Source organism: Sapajus apella, unplaced genomic scaffold, assembly GCF_009761245.1.
Source record: "Sapajus apella isolate SASKATOON/1434 unplaced genomic scaffold, GSC_monkey_1.0 scaffold122, whole genome shotgun sequence".
Lineage (NCBI taxonomy): Eukaryota > Metazoa > Chordata > Mammalia > Primates > Cebidae > Sapajus > Sapajus apella.
This window is the reverse complement of record NW_022437062.1, coordinates 811,799-829,489: the sequence shown is the minus strand read 5'-3', so window position 1 is coordinate 829,489 and position 17,691 is coordinate 811,799. Positions and strand designations below refer to the sequence as shown.

The 17,691-nt window shown below is 41.6% G+C and overlaps 1 protein-coding gene across 6 annotated transcripts in view; it reads left to right on the top strand.

The window, feature by feature from the left end:
- The first annotated feature begins 4,382 nt into the window (after positions 1-4,382).
- EIF2AK4 (eukaryotic translation initiation factor 2 alpha kinase 4) overlaps positions 4,383-17,691 on the top strand; it is a 113,245-nt gene continuing 99,936 nt past the window's right edge. For 3 of the 6 annotated variants that reach the window (XR_004263738.1, XM_032261188.1, XM_032261187.1), the window contains exons 1-3: positions 4,390-4,600; positions 11,152-11,264; positions 15,175-15,277. Coding sequence is in view for 4 of the 6 variants with exons in the window: in XM_032261188.1 (XP_032117079.1) it covers positions 4,457-4,600; positions 11,152-11,264; positions 15,175-15,277 (360 nt within the window). In the remaining 2 variants the exon portion in view is untranslated. Of the gene's footprint in view, positions 4,601-11,151; positions 11,265-15,174; positions 15,278-17,691 lie in introns of those variants that run through there. The other 3 variants (XM_032261186.1, XM_032261189.1, XM_032261190.1) reach the window with 3 other exon arrangements.

Genomic DNA, 17,691 nt, shown 5'->3' with positions numbered 1-17,691 from the left:
TATCATAATAAATATGCCCTTTAAGAATAAATTCGATTTATTTTAAAGAGTCAAAAGTTACCTAAGACCGATTCTGGTGAATTAAGTGATTAAGGTAATAATATTCTCTAGTAAAAGATGGAATATGGATATAAAATACTATGACTCATAGTCTGACTTGGAAGTAATGACACAGTTGTGGAATTAAGGCATATACTTATTCTAAAATTTAAAGGGCAAGATTCATTCAGGTTCATATGTAAATGCACACGAACACCCACAAAGTGATGCAAAAGTCACTAACAATTTTTATTTCAGACTTTCTTGAGCAGTAAGAACAGTGTTGCCTCTCTGCTCCTGGCTTCCAAATCACAGTATGCTGCAAGAACAAGTTCCTTTACCTCCCAGAAGGGGAGAGAGGGGTTGGCTGGAAAAGTATTCAAAGAAGTAATGGGTTGAAACTGTCTATATTTGGCAAAAATCACAAGCCTAGAGATTCAAGAAGCTAAGCAAATTCTAAACAAGATAAGCCCAATGAAATTTACAAGACACATCATAGGTGAATTTTTGAAAACTCAGACAGAGAAAACCATCTTGAAAGTAGCCAAAGAGGAGTAGCACATTACCTTTAGTGGGAAAACAATTTGAATGACAACAAATTTCTCTCTGAAACTATGTAGGTCAGAGAGAAACGGCACAACATTTTTCAAGTACTGAAAGAAAATAACTATTGGCCCAGAATTCTATAACCAGTGAAAATATCCTTCCAAAGGCCAGGTGCCGTGGCTCACGCCTGTAATCCCAGCACTTTGGAGGCTGAGATGTGTGAATCACAAAGTTAAGAGATCGAGACTATCCCAGCTAACATGGTGAAACACTGTCTCTACTAAAAATACATAAAATTAGCTGGGCGTGGTGGCATGTGCCTGTAATCCCAGCTACTCGGGAGGCTGAGGCAGGAGAATCACATGAACCCAGGAGGCAGAGGTTGCAGTGAGCCAAATTGTGCCACTGCACTATAGCCTGGGCAACAGAGTAAGATTTGGTCTCAAAAAAAAAAAAAAAAAAAAAGAAAAAGAAAGAAAGAAAGTATCCTTCCAGAATGGAGGGTAAAGGGATTGTAGTTTTAAAATTTGGGAAACAGTGACTAAAATCTGAGATCTTCTCTTAGGAAAATCAAAGGCAAGCAGCAAGACCGGGAGATGTAGTTTGGGGGAGCAGGGAGGGGATATAGGATTAGAGATTCTTCTTTGGAGGACTGATAGAAAGGTTTAGGAAGTACTTGGAGAATAAGGAAATATTGGGGTGTCCTGATGAGTTGGTTTGTGAACCCCAAGTATACAAAGACATTCTTATCAGGCAGAATGTCTCAAGGACTTAAAGTTTATCTCCTCGAAGTCAGTCAAGGGCCAATCTTTTCTTTGAAATGTATGGAGTTTATACATCCCAAGCCTACTTAGTTAACCCTACATTGCACATACAGCAACCAAATGCAATGTGTGGACCTTGCTTGAATTTTGATTCAAACAAACCACTGTAAACAAAACAAAACAAAAAATAACCTTTTTCTTTTTTCATTTAACAGTTTATTAAGGTAGAATAGACACATAATACATTGCATTTGTTAAATTGTACAGTTTGATAAGTTTTTTTTTTTTTTCTTTTTGAGATGGAGTTTTGCTCTTGTTGCCCAGGCTGGAGTGCAGTGGCACGATCTTGGCTCACTATAACCTCCACCTCTCAGGTTCTTTTTTTTTTCTCTCTCTAAATTTTTCGTTTCTCTTTTTTGATTTTTTTTTTTTCTAAAGATGGGTTTTCACTATGATGGCCAGGCTGGTCTTGAACTCCTGACCTCAGGTGATCCACCCACCTTGGCCTCCCAAAGTGCTAGGATTACAGGCATGAGCCACCGTGCCCAGCCTCGCCTCCCAGTTTCAAGCAATTCTCCTGCCTCAGCCTCCCGAGTAGCTGGGATTACAGGCATGCACCACCATGCCAGGCTAATTTTGTATTTTTAATAGAGACGGGGTTTCGCCATGTTGGACAGGCTGGTTTCAAACTCCTGACCTCAAGTGATCCACCCGCCTTGGCCTCCCAAAGTGCTGGGATTACGGGCATGAGCCACCACTCGCAGCCAATAAGTTTTGATATATGCATATACTTGTGAAACCATCACCACTATCAAAATAATGAATGTATACATCACTCCCAAGAGTTTCTTCTTGTTCCTCTGTAATCCCTTTATCTGGCTCTTCTATGTCCTTCCTATCCCCAGGCAACCACTTATCTTCTTTCTGTTACCAAATAGTGCAATCATAGCTCACTGCAGCCTTGGACTCCTGGGCTCAAGTGATCTTCCCACTCAGCCTCCCGAGTAGCTGGGACTACATGTCACCTTGCCCAGCTAATTTTTTATTTTTTTTTGTAGAGATGGGGCCTCACTATGTTGCCCAGACTGACCTCAAACTCCTAGCCTCAAGTGATCCTCCACCTTGTGCTGGGATTACAGGTGTGAGCCACTGTACCTGGCCAAATGGTTACATTTTAGGGTATAATGTTAGTATTATGTTATGTACTTTTCTGTGAGAGATATATACTTAGGTATTTATTTATTTATTTGTTTTTATTTTTGTTAGGTATTTTTTTTTTTTAATGACATGATTGAGATTTAAAAAAAAAAAACACTCCTGAGGGATGGATAGAAGAGATGAAATAAGATTGATAAAATGTCTATAGCTATTGTAGCTGGATGATGAGTACAGAGGAGTTTACTTCTATGTATGTTTGACATTTTCATAAACATAGGTTTAAAATAAAATTTTAAAGACCAATAGAGAAATGGAATAATTATAAGGATTAGAGTGCAATGGCCATATTTGCAATTTAGAAATATTACCCTGGCTGCAATGGGAAGCTTAATATGGGGCAAGAATGAAGACAGTGACTAAGAGAGCTATTGAAATAATCCAGGGAATTGGTGACAGTAGCCTTAACTAAGTTAGCGGTAACGGGTTAGAGTGTAGTGGATGAACAGAAGAAGTGGTGTCTATTTGGATGCGAGTTGAGAGAAAGGAAATTCAGAATCATACTCAGTTGGTGATGGTGCCATTTACCTAGTCAGAGATCACTGGAAAAGGAACAGGTCTCCAGCAGAGGAAAGAAGAATATTTAAATTGGCCTTGGGTCAAGCTAGTGCATTTGTGTTATCTGGCCAGAACTGAGTGGATAGATGACAGCAAGGTACCTGAACAATTATTATTTACTGAACAGTGGAGGAGTAAGCAAGGTAGACAGAAGAAACATGTCACTTAAACCTAACTTGGCTTAGTACAACAGGATTTTTTTTTTTTTTTTTTTTTTGGGGGGGGTTTCCCCATGTTGTCCAGGCTAGTCTCAAACTCCTGACCTCAGGTGATGCACCTGCCTCGGCCTCCCAAAGTGCTGGGATTACAGGTGTGAGCCACTGCACCCGGCACAATAGGATTATTCTAAATAGACATACAGCATTAGCAGGCAACTGAAGATAAAGTACAATGACAATGTTTCGGTAGACAGGTTATTTTATAAACTTGAAAAACCTACTTGAGGCAGGATATAAAGACTCCTTAAATTCACGTTGAGTGAACTGGGAAGTGAGCATAATTCTCTTCATGGGAAGGTAGCTCATAAAGATGTCTGAGTGTAAAGACAGTTTTCCGCTGAATTTGCAAGGGGCTACTGGAGATCCCCCAAGCTGGAGAATGTAGTTGCCGAGATCATACATGGGGACGTTGAATCTTTGGTTAAGGGAATAAGTTTGGGATACTAAACTGGGAGGAAGGAAGGTGGGAGGGGGTCATAATTTCTACTCCCAATAGTCTTGTTTTGGGAAGGTTAAAGGTGAGACTATAGGTGATTGCAGAACCCATCGACGTCTGCCCTTTAAGAGTTTCCCGCACTAGTCATGCCGAGGTGGAGGAGTTCCAGCAAGTACTTCTGTTAAAGATACTTGTTTCGTGAAAAGTATACAATGTGGAGTTATCATTTCTATCTGTGTGATTCGTTTCTTAGGTTCGTGCAGTTCATTTGCTCCCCTTTCCCCAGCAGGATGTAGGCAAAGCTCTTCCTGCCCTCTTCGTTCTCCCGGGTTTCTTTTGCTTCGGAAACCACCTCCCGGGGCGGAGCTCCGCCCACGGCCCGTCCGCCGAGCCTAGCCCCGCCCGCCAGCCCGTCTCCCGCACGGAGTCCCGCCGACAGCTCGTCCCCGGAGCAGAACCCCGCCCACAGCCCGACCCCAGCGCAGAACCCCGCCCACAGCCCGTCCCTGGCGCAGAACCCCGCCCACGAGCCCGTCTCCCGCACGGAACCCCGCCTACAGCCCGTCTCCCGCGCGGAGCCCCGCCTACAGCCCGTCTCCCGCGCGGAGCCCCGCCCCGCAGGCTGCCGGGGGCCCACCTCCGCCCCGGCTAGGCCGCCGTGCCTTGGGCGCAGAGCCGCCATGGCTGGGGGCCGAGGGGCCCCCGGACGTGGCCGGGACGAGCCTCCGGAGAGCTACCCGCAACGACAGGACCACGAGCTACAGGCCCTGGAGGCCATCTACGGCGAGGACTTCCAGGACCTGCGGCCGGACGCTTACGGACCGGTAGGAACGTGGCTTGTCAGGCCCGGGCTGGCGTGCCCTGGCCTCCCCGGGCCCTGGTCCAAAGCGTAGACGCTTCCAGGTCGGGCCGCCTCTTTAGGATCCTGCAGTCTTTTCATCCCTCAATTGCAATCTGTTCATCCCTCAGGTTCCACTCATTCTCACTTTTAGTCCTTGCACCTGCAGCTGGTCTCCGGAAACCCACCTAGGCCGAATTCTCCTACAGCCCTTTCCCCATGATTTCCCCAGAGGAATCCCCCTGGATTCCTCTCTCTTAGCTGGCACTTCTTGCCTACATCCCATAACATATCTGCCTCCTTCCAACCTTGTGCTTTTTCCCTCCTGAAAGCCCTCGCGGATGATACAACAGCACATTCATACGCACCCGTTGCTACTTTGTTCTGAAAACGCTTTTTGGGCGCTCACACAGGCCTTATGCCCTCAATCAGAATTCTCAAGTCTCATCCGTGGATTCAAATCTGTATGCCACATAATTCCTGCTTTACTTCCAGGTATCTTCACTGTGTTTTCTGGTATGCAGGAACTTTCCATACCTCTGCACCGTCCTCTAAGGCATTTAGCTAAGAATATAGAACACATTCATCTTAGCTGCAGTGGAGAGAGGGTTCTAGACTGAGCCTAGAGCAGGAGTGTCCAATCTTTTCGTTTCCCTGGGCCACACACAAAATACACTAACGGTAGCTGATGACCAAAAAAAACAAATCGCCAAAAACTTCAATGTTTTAAGAAAAAAAATTTTTTTTTTTTGAGACGGAATTTCACTCATGTTACCCAGGCTGGAGTGCAATGGCGCGATCTCGGCTCACCGCAACCTCCGCCTCCTGGGTTCAGGCAATTCTCCTGAGTAGCTGGGATTACAGGCACGCGCCACCATGCCCAGCTAATTTTTTGTATTTTTAATAGAGGCGGGGTTTCACCATGTTGACCAGGATGGTCTCGATCTCTTGACCTCGTGATCCACCCGCCTCGGCCTCCCAAAGTGCTGGGATTACAGGCTTGAGCCACCGCTCCTGGCCCTAAGAAAAATGTTTTAAAATTCACGAATGTGTGTTGGGCCGCATTCAAAGCCATCCTGGGCTTCGTGCGGCCCATGTGCCTCCGGCTGGATAAGCTTACTCTAGACCTTTTAAAATGGCATTTTTATTGAACAAATTTCCACCATAAGAGCAGCGAAAAAAAAAAATAATAAAATGGCATTTTGTTAAAATATTTTTTCTTTTTGTCTGGAAATTAAGGCAAATGATAAACTATTATATTGACAGTTTTTTCCCCATCCTTGAAGAGTTGATCTACCGTATCTGATTATTATGATATTATCATTTAAAACATACTTCTAACTTCATCAGTTTTTTTTTTTTTTTTTTTTTTTTTTTTTTTAGACAGGGTCTTGGTTTGTCACCCAGGCTGGAATACAGGGGCAGGATCACTGCTCACTGCAGCCTATTCTCAAGCAATCCTTCTGCCTCAGCCTGCCAAGTAGCTGGGACTATAGGCACATGCCACTACACCTGGTTAATTTTTAAAATTTTTTTGTAGAGACAGAGTCTTGCTCTGCATGCTGGTATTGAGTTGCTGAGCTCATGCTGTCTCTCACACTGGCCTCCGAAAGTGCTGGGATTACAGGAATCAGCCACCACACCTGGTCTCTTCATCTGCTTTTAACTCTGGCATTTCACAACATCTGCTTTATCTACATATCCAGGATTTCCTCAAGAAATCCATCTTCTGGAGCTCTCAGGGCAAAATATTCTCCCACAAACTCAGGGTGCTTCTTCCTTCCTTCAAAATACTTGCTTTAGGTGTTAGGAATACAGCTGTGGGCAAAAAAGACAAATCCTTGCCCTTAGGGAGCTTACTTTTCTAATGCTTAATTGGAAGTTATTTTTAACCTAAAAAAAAAAAGCAAACATAAATATTCCCGTTTACATGACAGACAAGTTGGTGATTGGGCAGCTTCTCTGTTCCCAAATCCTGAGAATCAGGAAGTAGGCCCAACAAGCAGCCAAGATAGGTATCTCAAAGTGTACACCGGACACAACACAAAGCCTCTCAGGCTTCATTCTGAACCAGTTTGTTTACTTTATGCAAGCTTAGTTATCTGTTCCTAAAGCTGCAGAAAAACAGAAGAGAAAAAGCAACTTCTTTTAGGTAGGGATACTGAAAACGCCAAGAATTTATAGCTGGTGGCTTTCATAACAAAATAGAAGACTAGACAAACCAAAGCAAATACTATAGAAGGCAGGCATAAGAATTTAAATAGCTGTCAGTGGCCTATATTACAGAGGGCAAATGGCCTTAACACATTCGTAGGCTGGGCAGGCAAATAATTGATGGTCTCAAGGATGAATCAGAGTTTAGTCATTCAGCAAGCACTTATTATCACCTGCTATTTGCCAGGGAAAAGTGATGCAGGTCCAAAATCCTTTATTCAAAACTCTTTATTGAGAGGGAGTTTCTCTCTGTCACCCAGGCTGGGGTGCAGTGGCACAGTCTCAGCTCACTGCAACCTCCGCCTCCCAGGTTGAAGCCTCACCCTGCTGAGTAGCTGGGATTACAGGTGCCCACCACGACACCTGGCTAATTTTTTTGTATTTTTAGTAGAGATGGAGTTTCACCATGTTGGCTAGGCTGGTCTCAAACTCCTGACCTCCGTTGATCCTCCCAAAGTGCTGGGATTACCGGTGTGAGCCACTGTGCCTGGCCCTTTATCCAACTCTTGAGACTTGATGGGTTGCAGAATTCAGAAGTGCTCCCTGTTCACATTTATGTGTGCTCATTCTACACGTTACCTAATACCTTTCTCATTGTCTGGGGCAGCATCAAAAATCAAACACAATGAAACATAGAAATTTTCAAATTTCACACTGAACAGATAAACACTATTACTAACCTCATGTCACTTCAGGCTAAATTTGCTGCTAGTAAATTCAAGTTAGATTTTTTTTTCAACTTCTAGTGGGGATGTGTTATCATATAAATTTCAGTTTAGTAGCATATGTATGTCATTTATAAATAACATTTTGAGGTGCATGCTAAAAACTTGCATATGTAAAATGTTTGGACACTGCTAGTTTAAAATATCTATTATTTATAGATAGTTACAAATTACTGACTTATTGTGGCTAACTTTTCACAACAGCAAAGGTCTGCTTATTTATAATTTGATAGCTTTTAGAAACACCCCTCCAAAAAAGTTGCTTCAATCCCTGGATCCCCCAGTAGTATACGATGGTGTTTGTTTTCCTTTATCTTCAGTAATACTGTATATGTTAGACCTTTTCTTCTTTGCCAGTAGATAAATGAAACATATCTCATTTCAGTTTTTATTTATTTATAAATTATCTAGAATACCTTTGTTTGCAAACCATTGATTTTTCTTTGTGAACTGCTCATGCTCTTTGGTTTATTTTTCTACTCTGGTCCATTTTCTTGTTTATTTGTAAGAGCTAAATATGTTAAGAAAATTAACATTTTGAGTCATATATAATGCATATATTTTCTCCTAATCACATGCATTTATTTACATTATTTATGTGATTAAAAAATGTTAATAGAGTCAAAATGACCTGTTTTTTGTTATATGATCCCTGTGGGTTTTCTTTCCCCCCTGCTCCAATGTTACTAAAAACCAAATTCTTCAAAGTTTACTTTTAACTTGTTCATTACTTCATTTTTACATTTTTTTTTTTTTAAGATGGGGTTTCACCATGATGGCCAGGCTGATCTTGAACTCTTGACCTCAGGTGATCCACCCACCTTGGCCTCCCAAAGTGCTAGGATTACAGCCGTGAACCACCGCGCCCGGCCATTTTACATTTTCATCAAATAAATACATAAGTAGTTTTTTTTTTAAGTCCTTTGTTCTATTGCAATATGGGCCTAGACCACCTCCCCCAACTAGGCAGCTAGGCAAATAAAGGCAATTGAGTTTTTCGGTGTCTTCCACTCATTCGAAATGCCATTCCTACAAGTCCAGTGCCTAGTAAAACAAAAAAAAAAAAAAAAAAAAAACTTTCGAGCCGGGGCGGTGAGTGAAATACTTTCAAACCGTATTTTGAGTCTCTTTTTTTCCTTGTCTGGAATGCTTGATCTCTGGCTTGTCTGAGCTTCAATGCTACATCCTGCTACATCCTCAGATAGTTCTTGTCTGCTAACTGCATCTCAGTATATACCCTCATACCCACCCCCCACCCAAGTCATTCCCTAAGGAGACCATCACGTCATCTCTTCAACAGCACTCTCTAAACTTGTACTTACGTGTTTATTATATTTGTTTTCCCCCACCAGACTGAAGTTCCATGAGAGCTGGAACCATGTCTGTGTTCTCACCTCTGTGGACTAAGCACAGCACCTGACACAGAGTCAGTGCTCAACAGGTGTGGGTGATGGATGTGTGATGGGTAAATGAGAATGCGAAAGGCCTGTGGACCACAGAGTGCTTAACCCTCCCCGGGACCACTTTTGCAGATGTATGCTTTACAGGAGGACCCTCATTGCATTTCAAAAAGGAAAACGCATTTTCTCTGGCCCAGGTTTTGTTTTTAAATCATGCTTTTGGAAAATATGCAAGAATATCTATGTAAAACATAATTACAGATGTTTTTAAAGTAGAACTTTTGAGCTAAAATGATCATTATTATGACAATCAAGGATTATTATAAAGCCATATAAGAACTGAACTTAAAAATTTTGTACACATAGTAGAAGAGAACAATGTTTATTATGTGGTACTCCTTGTAAGGTTCATGTTATAAATTTCTTTTTTTTTTTTTTTTTTTTTTTTGAGACGGAGTTTCCCTCTTGTTGCCCAGGCTGGAGTGCAATGGCGCAATCTCGGCTCACCGCAACCTCCACCTCCTGGGTTCAGGCATTTCTCCTGCCTCAGCCTCCTGAGTAGCTGGGATTACAGGCACGCGCCACCATGCCCAGCTAATGTTTTGTATTTTTAGTAGAGACGGGGTTTCACCATGTTGACCAGGATGGTCTCGATCTCTTGACCTTGTGATCCACCCGCCTCGGCCTCCCAAAGTGCTGGGATTACAGGCGTGAGCCACCTTGCCCGGCCTCGTGTTATAAATTTCTGTTAGAATTTAGTGTTGTTAAGTACTTTGCTGCCCTAAAATAATTTTTAGGCTTTCTCCTTTCTGTTGATACCACGTTTCTCTTTTTGCCCTCCCTGCCGGGACATTCAGAGAAAAAAATCAAGGCTCAATTCCAGCAACTTAGGATGGCATAATAAAAGAATGGCTTATGGGAAGAGACAGGGTTTGGAGTCAAGGCTGGATTTGAATCCCAGCTCTGTCGCTGTGTATCTGTGGGCAAGAATATAAAACTCCCTGAGCCTGAGCTTCTGCATCTGTAAAATGGAGGTGGCACCTTCCTTGCAGAGTTGGTAAGGTGCCTGACCGTGAGAGCGCTCAGTCATTGTGTTTTCTCTCAGGCTCTCCTTTTTCATTATATACATAAAATATGAACTGCTTCAGATCCACTTTGGAAAAAGTGTATATAAATAAGTTGAAGAACAAGAGTATTTGGTGATTTGGTGAAAAGCAGTTGATTGAAAACATATGCAATTCTCTCCTTGTCAAGAGTTTTCATTTGCTAATATCTCAGTATTCAGATGTCAATTCAAATCTCCCCTGCTCACAGAGGCCTTCCTTGACCTACCTGTTTAGATATCTTCTCCTCCCCCACCATTATGTCCCTCTACTCTGCTTTGTTTTCTTTCTTTTTGAGGCAGAGTCTCACTCTGTTGCCAAGCACCAGTCTAGAGTGCAGTGGCGTGAACTCGGCTCACTGCAACCTCCGCCTCCCAGGTTCAAGCAATTCTCCTGCCTCAGCCTCCTAAGTAGCTGGGACTACAGGCACGCAACAACACGCCCAACTAATTTTTGTATTTTAGTAGAGACAGGGTTTCACCATGTTTGCCAGGATGGTCTCAATCTCTTGACCTTGTGATCTGCCTGCCTCAGCCTCCCAAAGTGCTGGGATTACATGCTTTGTTTTCTTTACAGCACTCATCACTATTTGAAATCACTCATCTTCTAGTTTGTATTAGCTGGTTGGGACTGTGTCTGTCCAAATTTACCCTGCACTCCCAGCTTCCAGGAGAGTACCCAGACAAAATAACTCAGTAGCATTTGAACGAATGGAAGCTGAGTGGAACATTTTGGTTCATTCCTTAGATAACTTCAAAAAGGAAAATGCGGCCGGGCGTGGTGGCTCACGCCTGTAATCCAAACACTTTGGAGGCCAAGGCGGGCGGATCAACCGAGATCAGGAGTTCAAGACCAGCCTGACCAACATGGTGAAACCTCGTCTCAAAAAAAAAAAAAAAAAAGGGACAATGCATTTTCCCTGGCTCAGGTTTTGTTTATAAATCGTGCTTTTGGAAAATATGCCAGAATTTCTATGTAAACTGTAATTACAAATGTTTTTAAAGTAGAACTTTTAAAGCTAAAATGATCATTATCTTAATCATTAATGATTGACTCTACAGCTATGAAAAAAAAATTTTGTTCTCCCTCTTTTAGGTCAAAGAGCCCCCTGAAATCAATTTAGTTTTGTACCCTCAAGGCCTAACTGGTGAAGAAGTATATGTAAAAGTGGATTTGAGGGTGAAATGCCCACCTACCTATCCAGATGTGTGAGTACATTTATAAATACCTTTGATGTGATTTCAGTTTTCTGTTTTAACAACATAGAAACAGATTGAAATTAATAATATTTTCTCTCTCCTGCTCCCATTTCACATAAAATTTCATTTCCTATATTGCAGCAAAACTACATCAGCAATAGATGTTTCATGAAACCTGTCTCATTTTAAGTTTGTTTTTAGGTATAGAATTGTCACTACAGACACTAACATTTGCTCAGTGACTATTTTGCTTCCTCAGATGGGTTAACTTTTGTTTATTTCTTCACAAAATAGGAAGAGGAAAAATCTGGAAGAAAATGATAAAGGCATGGTGTCTATTGAAAGCACTTGTGTAGTTACAGTGTGATTGGTATTAGAAATTCAGCAGCCTGTGCCTGAGATAACCTTTCGCTGCCTAGAGTGAGGAGAGTGTTCGGAGCTGTCCTGCCTGCGGTGGGTGAGGCACTGCTGGGGAGTCTCCATTGTGCAGAGCTGTCCCATGCACTGCAGGACGCTTGCATCCCTGGCCCCCACCTACCAATGCCACGAGTGTCCTCCAGGCATTGAAACAACTAAAAAACTCCCCCCTGAAGGTGATGTCACCTCTGGTTAAGAATCACTAGTTAGAGCCAGAGTGTTAGCCATCAGCACTTAAGCATGTCTATTTGATGTAATCTTTCCCCACACATCCCACATGGAAAGGCAGGTTGGCCTGGATGGCGTTAAGTAATTTGAACTTACTTTGTGGGGAACCAGTGAAGGTTTTTGAGAAGGAAAGGGACAAATAAAAAGAAACTCTGCTTTACACAATGAGGGGTAAATTTATGGAATTTATTATCTGAAGAAGTGATGGGGAGGATATGAAAAGACAGCAAGGTCAAAATTGAGCTCCTTGATGTCAGTTCCGTTGTTGGCCCCCAACACTGTACCGAGAGTGTTACAGTAGGTATACTCTATATACTATCAAAATATTAATTCATGAAACATTAATTATTAAAAGATTAATGAAAAAAGATAATTAAAAATTTAGAAAGGAAATTAAGACAGTGCCTCTCTAGGTTTTTTTTTTCCTGACACCAAATACATGGTGTCTTTTCTGATACCACGGGTGTATCCAATACTTCAGTTCAGCTCTGACACTATCTGTAGTTAGCATAGACCCCACACACAGTTTAAGGACTCAGTTCCATGAAACTGCCTCTATTTCTGATGTTCGCTGAAAGTCCCAGTACTTCTGATCTGTAAATACTGGCTGTAAATTTGGGGGTTTCTGCGGCCCCCTCCTTAGTTGTGACAAGTTGCTAGAATGCATCACAGAACTCAGAAAAATACTTACTTTTACCAGTTTGTCGTAAAGGATATGACTCTGGAATAGCCACCTGGAAGAACCCTGAACCCTGTAGTTTAGGGGTTTTTATGGAGGTTTCATTACGTAGAGATGATTGATTAATTAAATCTTTGGCCATTGGTGATTGAACTTGATCTTCAGTCCCCTACTCCTCCCCAAAGATCTGGGATGGGACTGAAATTTCTCACCCTGTAGTCAAGGTTTGGTTTTTCTGATCCTGTGCTGATCCTGAAGGTATTCAGGTACTGACCAGAGTTACCTCATGAGCACTAACTGGTATGCTTGAAAGGGGTTTGTTATGAATAATGTGAGATGCTCCCTCACCCCTGTTGCTCAGGAAGTTCGGAGGGTGATAGGAGCTGTGTTCCAGGAACAGGAGTCAAAAACCAAATACATATTTTTTATTATACCATAGCCTCAAGAATTCAAAGTGTTTATTCTTGAAAAATCAAAATAAAAAGTCATAAGTGCTATAATGTTACACATATATAAGTGCTAAAATATTAATTATAGCATTATTTATGAAAGTAAAGAAATTGGAAGCAGTCTAAATGTCAAACACTAGAGCGAGGTTTCTCCACCTTGGCACTACTGACATGTGGGCAGATAACTCTTTGTTGTGGGGCTGTCCTGGGCATTGTAGGATATTGAGTAGCATCCCTGACCTCTGTCTGCTAGATGGCAGGAGTACATTTCTCCCTACGTTGTGACAACCAAAAAAAGTTTCCAGATGTTTACAGATATCCCCTGGGGCCAAAATCCTGGTTAAGAATCATGCCACTAGATAACTATTCAGGTAAATCTTAATGTGTCCAGTTGATAAAAATATTAGATTGTTTTTAACATAGAAATGCTTATAAGAAGTTAAAAAGCAAACATTATAATATCAGCTATATAAACTATGAATTATATGGCAAGGAAATAAAGAGAACATTAGAATTTTTTTGAAGTTTAGTTAGTATCATAGATGAATTTTTCACTATTCTGTTAATATTGCTATATAATGATTGCTTATTTTTTTAAATTATGACAAAAAGCTTGATTTGGGGGAATATTCTTATCCTTTTGAATATAGTACAGGAAAACATTGCTTTTCTGTAAAATAGTTGCTTTTTTTTGAGATGGAGTTTCGCTCTTGTTACCCAGGCTGGAGCGCAATGGCGCAATCTCGGCTCACTGCAACCTCCGCCTCCTGGGTTCAAGCAATTCTCCTGCCTCAGCCTCCCGAGTAGCTGGGACTACAGGCATGCGCCACCATGCCCAGCTAATTTTTGTATTTTTAGTAGAGACGGGGTTTCACCATGTTGACCAGGATGGTTTCGATGCCGACCTCGTGATCCACCTGCCTCGGCCACCCAAAGTGCTGGGATTATAGGCGTGAGCCACCATGCCCGGCCTACAGAATAGTTCTTAATGCCACTGTGAGAGAGAATCCTAGGTTAGAGTCTAGAATTCTGGAAATTTCAGTCCCATCCCAGATCTTTGGCGAAGAATTCTGGAAATTCTAAATTCTGGAAATTTCAGCCCCATGCCAGCTCTTTGGGGAGGAATCTAACCCAGGATTCCATACATAGATGTATGGTTTTTCTATTCTTTTTCTTATGTAAACTACTTTCTTTCAGATTTCTATCTATAGAAGTAGTTAATGATCATAGCTCCCTATCATACTGAAGCATTGAGAAAATACATAGATAAGTGGATGCTCAAGACTGTCCAGGGTTAAATACCATGAATTACTCAGTAATGCTTGGTTAAAAGTGATCAGTCATTATCTCTTTAGTAGAATTAACTCCTATTTAATCTCAGAGAGTTGTTATTGGATATTTACTGGTTGGGAATAAAATGAAAACCTGAGGGATGGTTGTATAATTTCCTTGAGTTGAAAATGTTGACTTAGCTGAGCTCTAGGCAGAGTTCCAGAGAGTGTGCATGACTAGATGTATATATACACAAGGAGTGAGCATTTCCACCTTGTTCGAATCAGAATGAATGATTCGGATGCAGCAGCTTGTTGTGGGAATACTAGAGGGGTCACCTGGGCTCCATCTCACCTAGTTATTCTTGTTCTGCTTTATGCTAGAGCACATGTGAGTGCAGAGCACTTGGCCTGGCCAGTGAGCTGTCTGAGCTAGGTTAATTCACAGTGGCTGCAAGCTAGGGTAGAGCATTACCATACAAAGGAGCTTAAGTTACTAGGCTAGAGGCAGCCACAGAATTGAAATGACTTTTTTTCTTTTACGTCAAAGAACTCAGAGTTAGGGATCCAGGGCAAATCAGAGGAAATAAATTGTAATTGATGTTGAGAAATTTAAATCAGTTTGTAAAGCTGAAGTTAGACACGGGTCAAGCCCAGTGAGTCTTCCAGCCCACACAGAAGGCTTTGGCCAGCCCGCTTCTTCCCTGTAGGACACAGGTGACTTCACTGTGTCAACTGGAGTTGCAGGGATATAGTTGAAGTCCTTTTGAGATTAAGGCCCTCAGCCCCCGAGTGCTTGCAATTTAGCAAATGGTAATGCAAACAGGCTATATTTTCTGGAATAACTCCTTTTTTTTTTTTTTCTCCTTTTCCAGAGTTCCTGAAATAGAGTTAAAAAATGCCAAAGGTCTGTCAAATGAAAGTGTTAATTTGTTAAAATCTTGCCTAGAAGAACTGGCCAAGAAACACTGTGGGGAGGTAAGATTGTTAAACTGGAATTAAAAGAAGAGAGTGAACGTCCCAATTGCACCTAACATCCAATTTTGAGTAGTATGTTTTATGTTTTATTGGACCTACAAAAGGGAACATTGTTATTTTTATTTTATTTTTTATTTAATAGGATTAATGAAATTTGTAGAGTGTCTGTAGATGACACTATTGATGCTTAAGAATGTTTCTGAAAAATGCTGGGCATGGTGGCTCACACTTGTAATTCCAGCACTTCGGGAGGCTGAGGTGGGAGGATCACTTGAACCAAGGAGTTTGAGACCAGCCTGAGCAAAATGGCGAGCACCTGTCTCTAAAACAAATCATTGGATGTGGTGGTGTATGCCTATAGTACCAGCTATTCAGGAGGCTGAGGTGGGAGAATTGTGTGAGCCCAGGAGTTTAAGGTTACAGTGAGCTATGATCGCACTCCTGCACTCCAGCCTGGGCCATAGAGCAAGACCCTGTCTCTAAAAAAAAAGACTTTTTCTGAAAACAGTTGATGTGAAACCAGCCATACTTTTTGTACACTTTGTATCTGGCATCATGACTTGATCTTGACTTGAACCTTTTTGTTGGAAAATGTGGCAGACAAGCTAATTTCTGACCACCTCTCCCCTTTGCATATCAGAGGAATTTGTTGTTTTCTTTCTCAATGATTAGCAACACACTCCACTCCTTCATTGTCTACCATATACCTGAGCATTTACACTGAATTCAGCACTCATTCTTTTTTAACCTTCTGAACATTAGGATCTACATGTGAGTTCTCCTTTGGGTGGCACGTCTCTCTCTGGAGGGCAAGACTAGGTGTCTTCTGGAAGCAGAGTGTGACTGCTTTCCTTAGGCCAGACCAATTCCTTTGAAGTATAACGCTACTTTGCCTCACTTTTCTGTAAAATCTCTCAGTGTTTTAGCCTGGCAGCTCATGCTTAATGATCCCTTTATGTGGAAACTGAGAAGAGGTAAGCCCTTAGCTTCCATGTCTGTTTCAGACTTCTATTAGAGATAACCAGAGATAACATTCACCTCATGGAAACTGATGAGACAGATTTTTACTTGCATTTCATAACACAGTGAGTCATAGTACAATCCATGGAGTGCCTTTTAGCTGTAAAAATTGTGTCCATTTAAGTTGCTGCTTCCAAGAACTTCAGTGATTGATGAAATATAGAAAATCAGTGTAGAACAGCCTGGATAGAAAACTAGGCCTTGGGAACGATTCCAGAGTTTTTTCTAGTATGAGGGAACTGCAGTGTCTAACTGAAAAGTAATATGAAGTTATATGAACATTAAGCTACAGAGAAGCTTCTCGTTTCTTAGATTTTTGATTTGTGATTTAAAAAATGTATATTCTTGTACTGCATGGAACAAGAAAAAGAAAGAAAAAATAAATTCTTTTTTTGAGAGACAAAGTCTCACCATCTTGCCCAGGCTGATTCCAAACTCCTGGCTCAAGCAGTCCTCCTACCTCAGCCTCCCAAACTGCTAGGATTACAGGCCCAAGCCACCATACCCAGCCTGATTTAAATTTCTATTTCAAGATAATTATATATTTGTATATTTATATACACCTCTTACCCAGTTTGCCCCAGCAGTAGCATTTTGCTGCATTATAGTACGATGTCATAACCAGGATATTGACATTGATACAATCAAGATACAGAATAGTGTTCTATTTTATTTTTTTGACGGGGTCTCTCTGTGTTGGCCAGGCTGGTCTTGAACTCCTGACCTTGTGATCCACCCGCCTCAGCCTCCCAAAGTGTTGGGATTACAGGCGCGAGCCACCATGCCTGACCAGAATAGTTTTCTTATTACAAGGATCTCTCATGTTGCCGGTCTGCAGCCACCCCCTAAACTCCACCCTCTCCACATCCATGTTGCTATTTGGGTCCTAAGGCCCTAGCCAGTTTGCCTTCTACTCTGTACCTTTCAGGGTCATCTTAGGCTTGTTTTACATGTAATGTCTAGGGTTTTTCAGTGGTATTTGGTAGGAAGAATAGGAAAAATAGGTATACTTCATCTTCCCAGAAGTGGAAGTCCTGATTTGTGATTTTTGATATTTACTATGTTCTCAGTAACTAGTAAGAGTCCCATGCCTTTCCTCTCAGTTCCACTATAGCTGCCTTTTGTGAAGGGAACATGTCCTGATTATTAAAAGAGGGAGAAACTGTTAAAGACATACTAGTTTTGTACACCAATGTTTATAGCAGCATTATTCACAAAAACAAAAAGGTAGAAACCACCCTGTGTCTACCGATAGGTGAATGGACAAACAAAACATGGTGTATACATATAAGGGAATATTATTCAACCCTAATAAGGAAGGAAGTTCTGACACGTGCTACAAAATGAATGAACCTTGAGGACATTACACTAAGTGAAAGAACCTGGTAACAAAA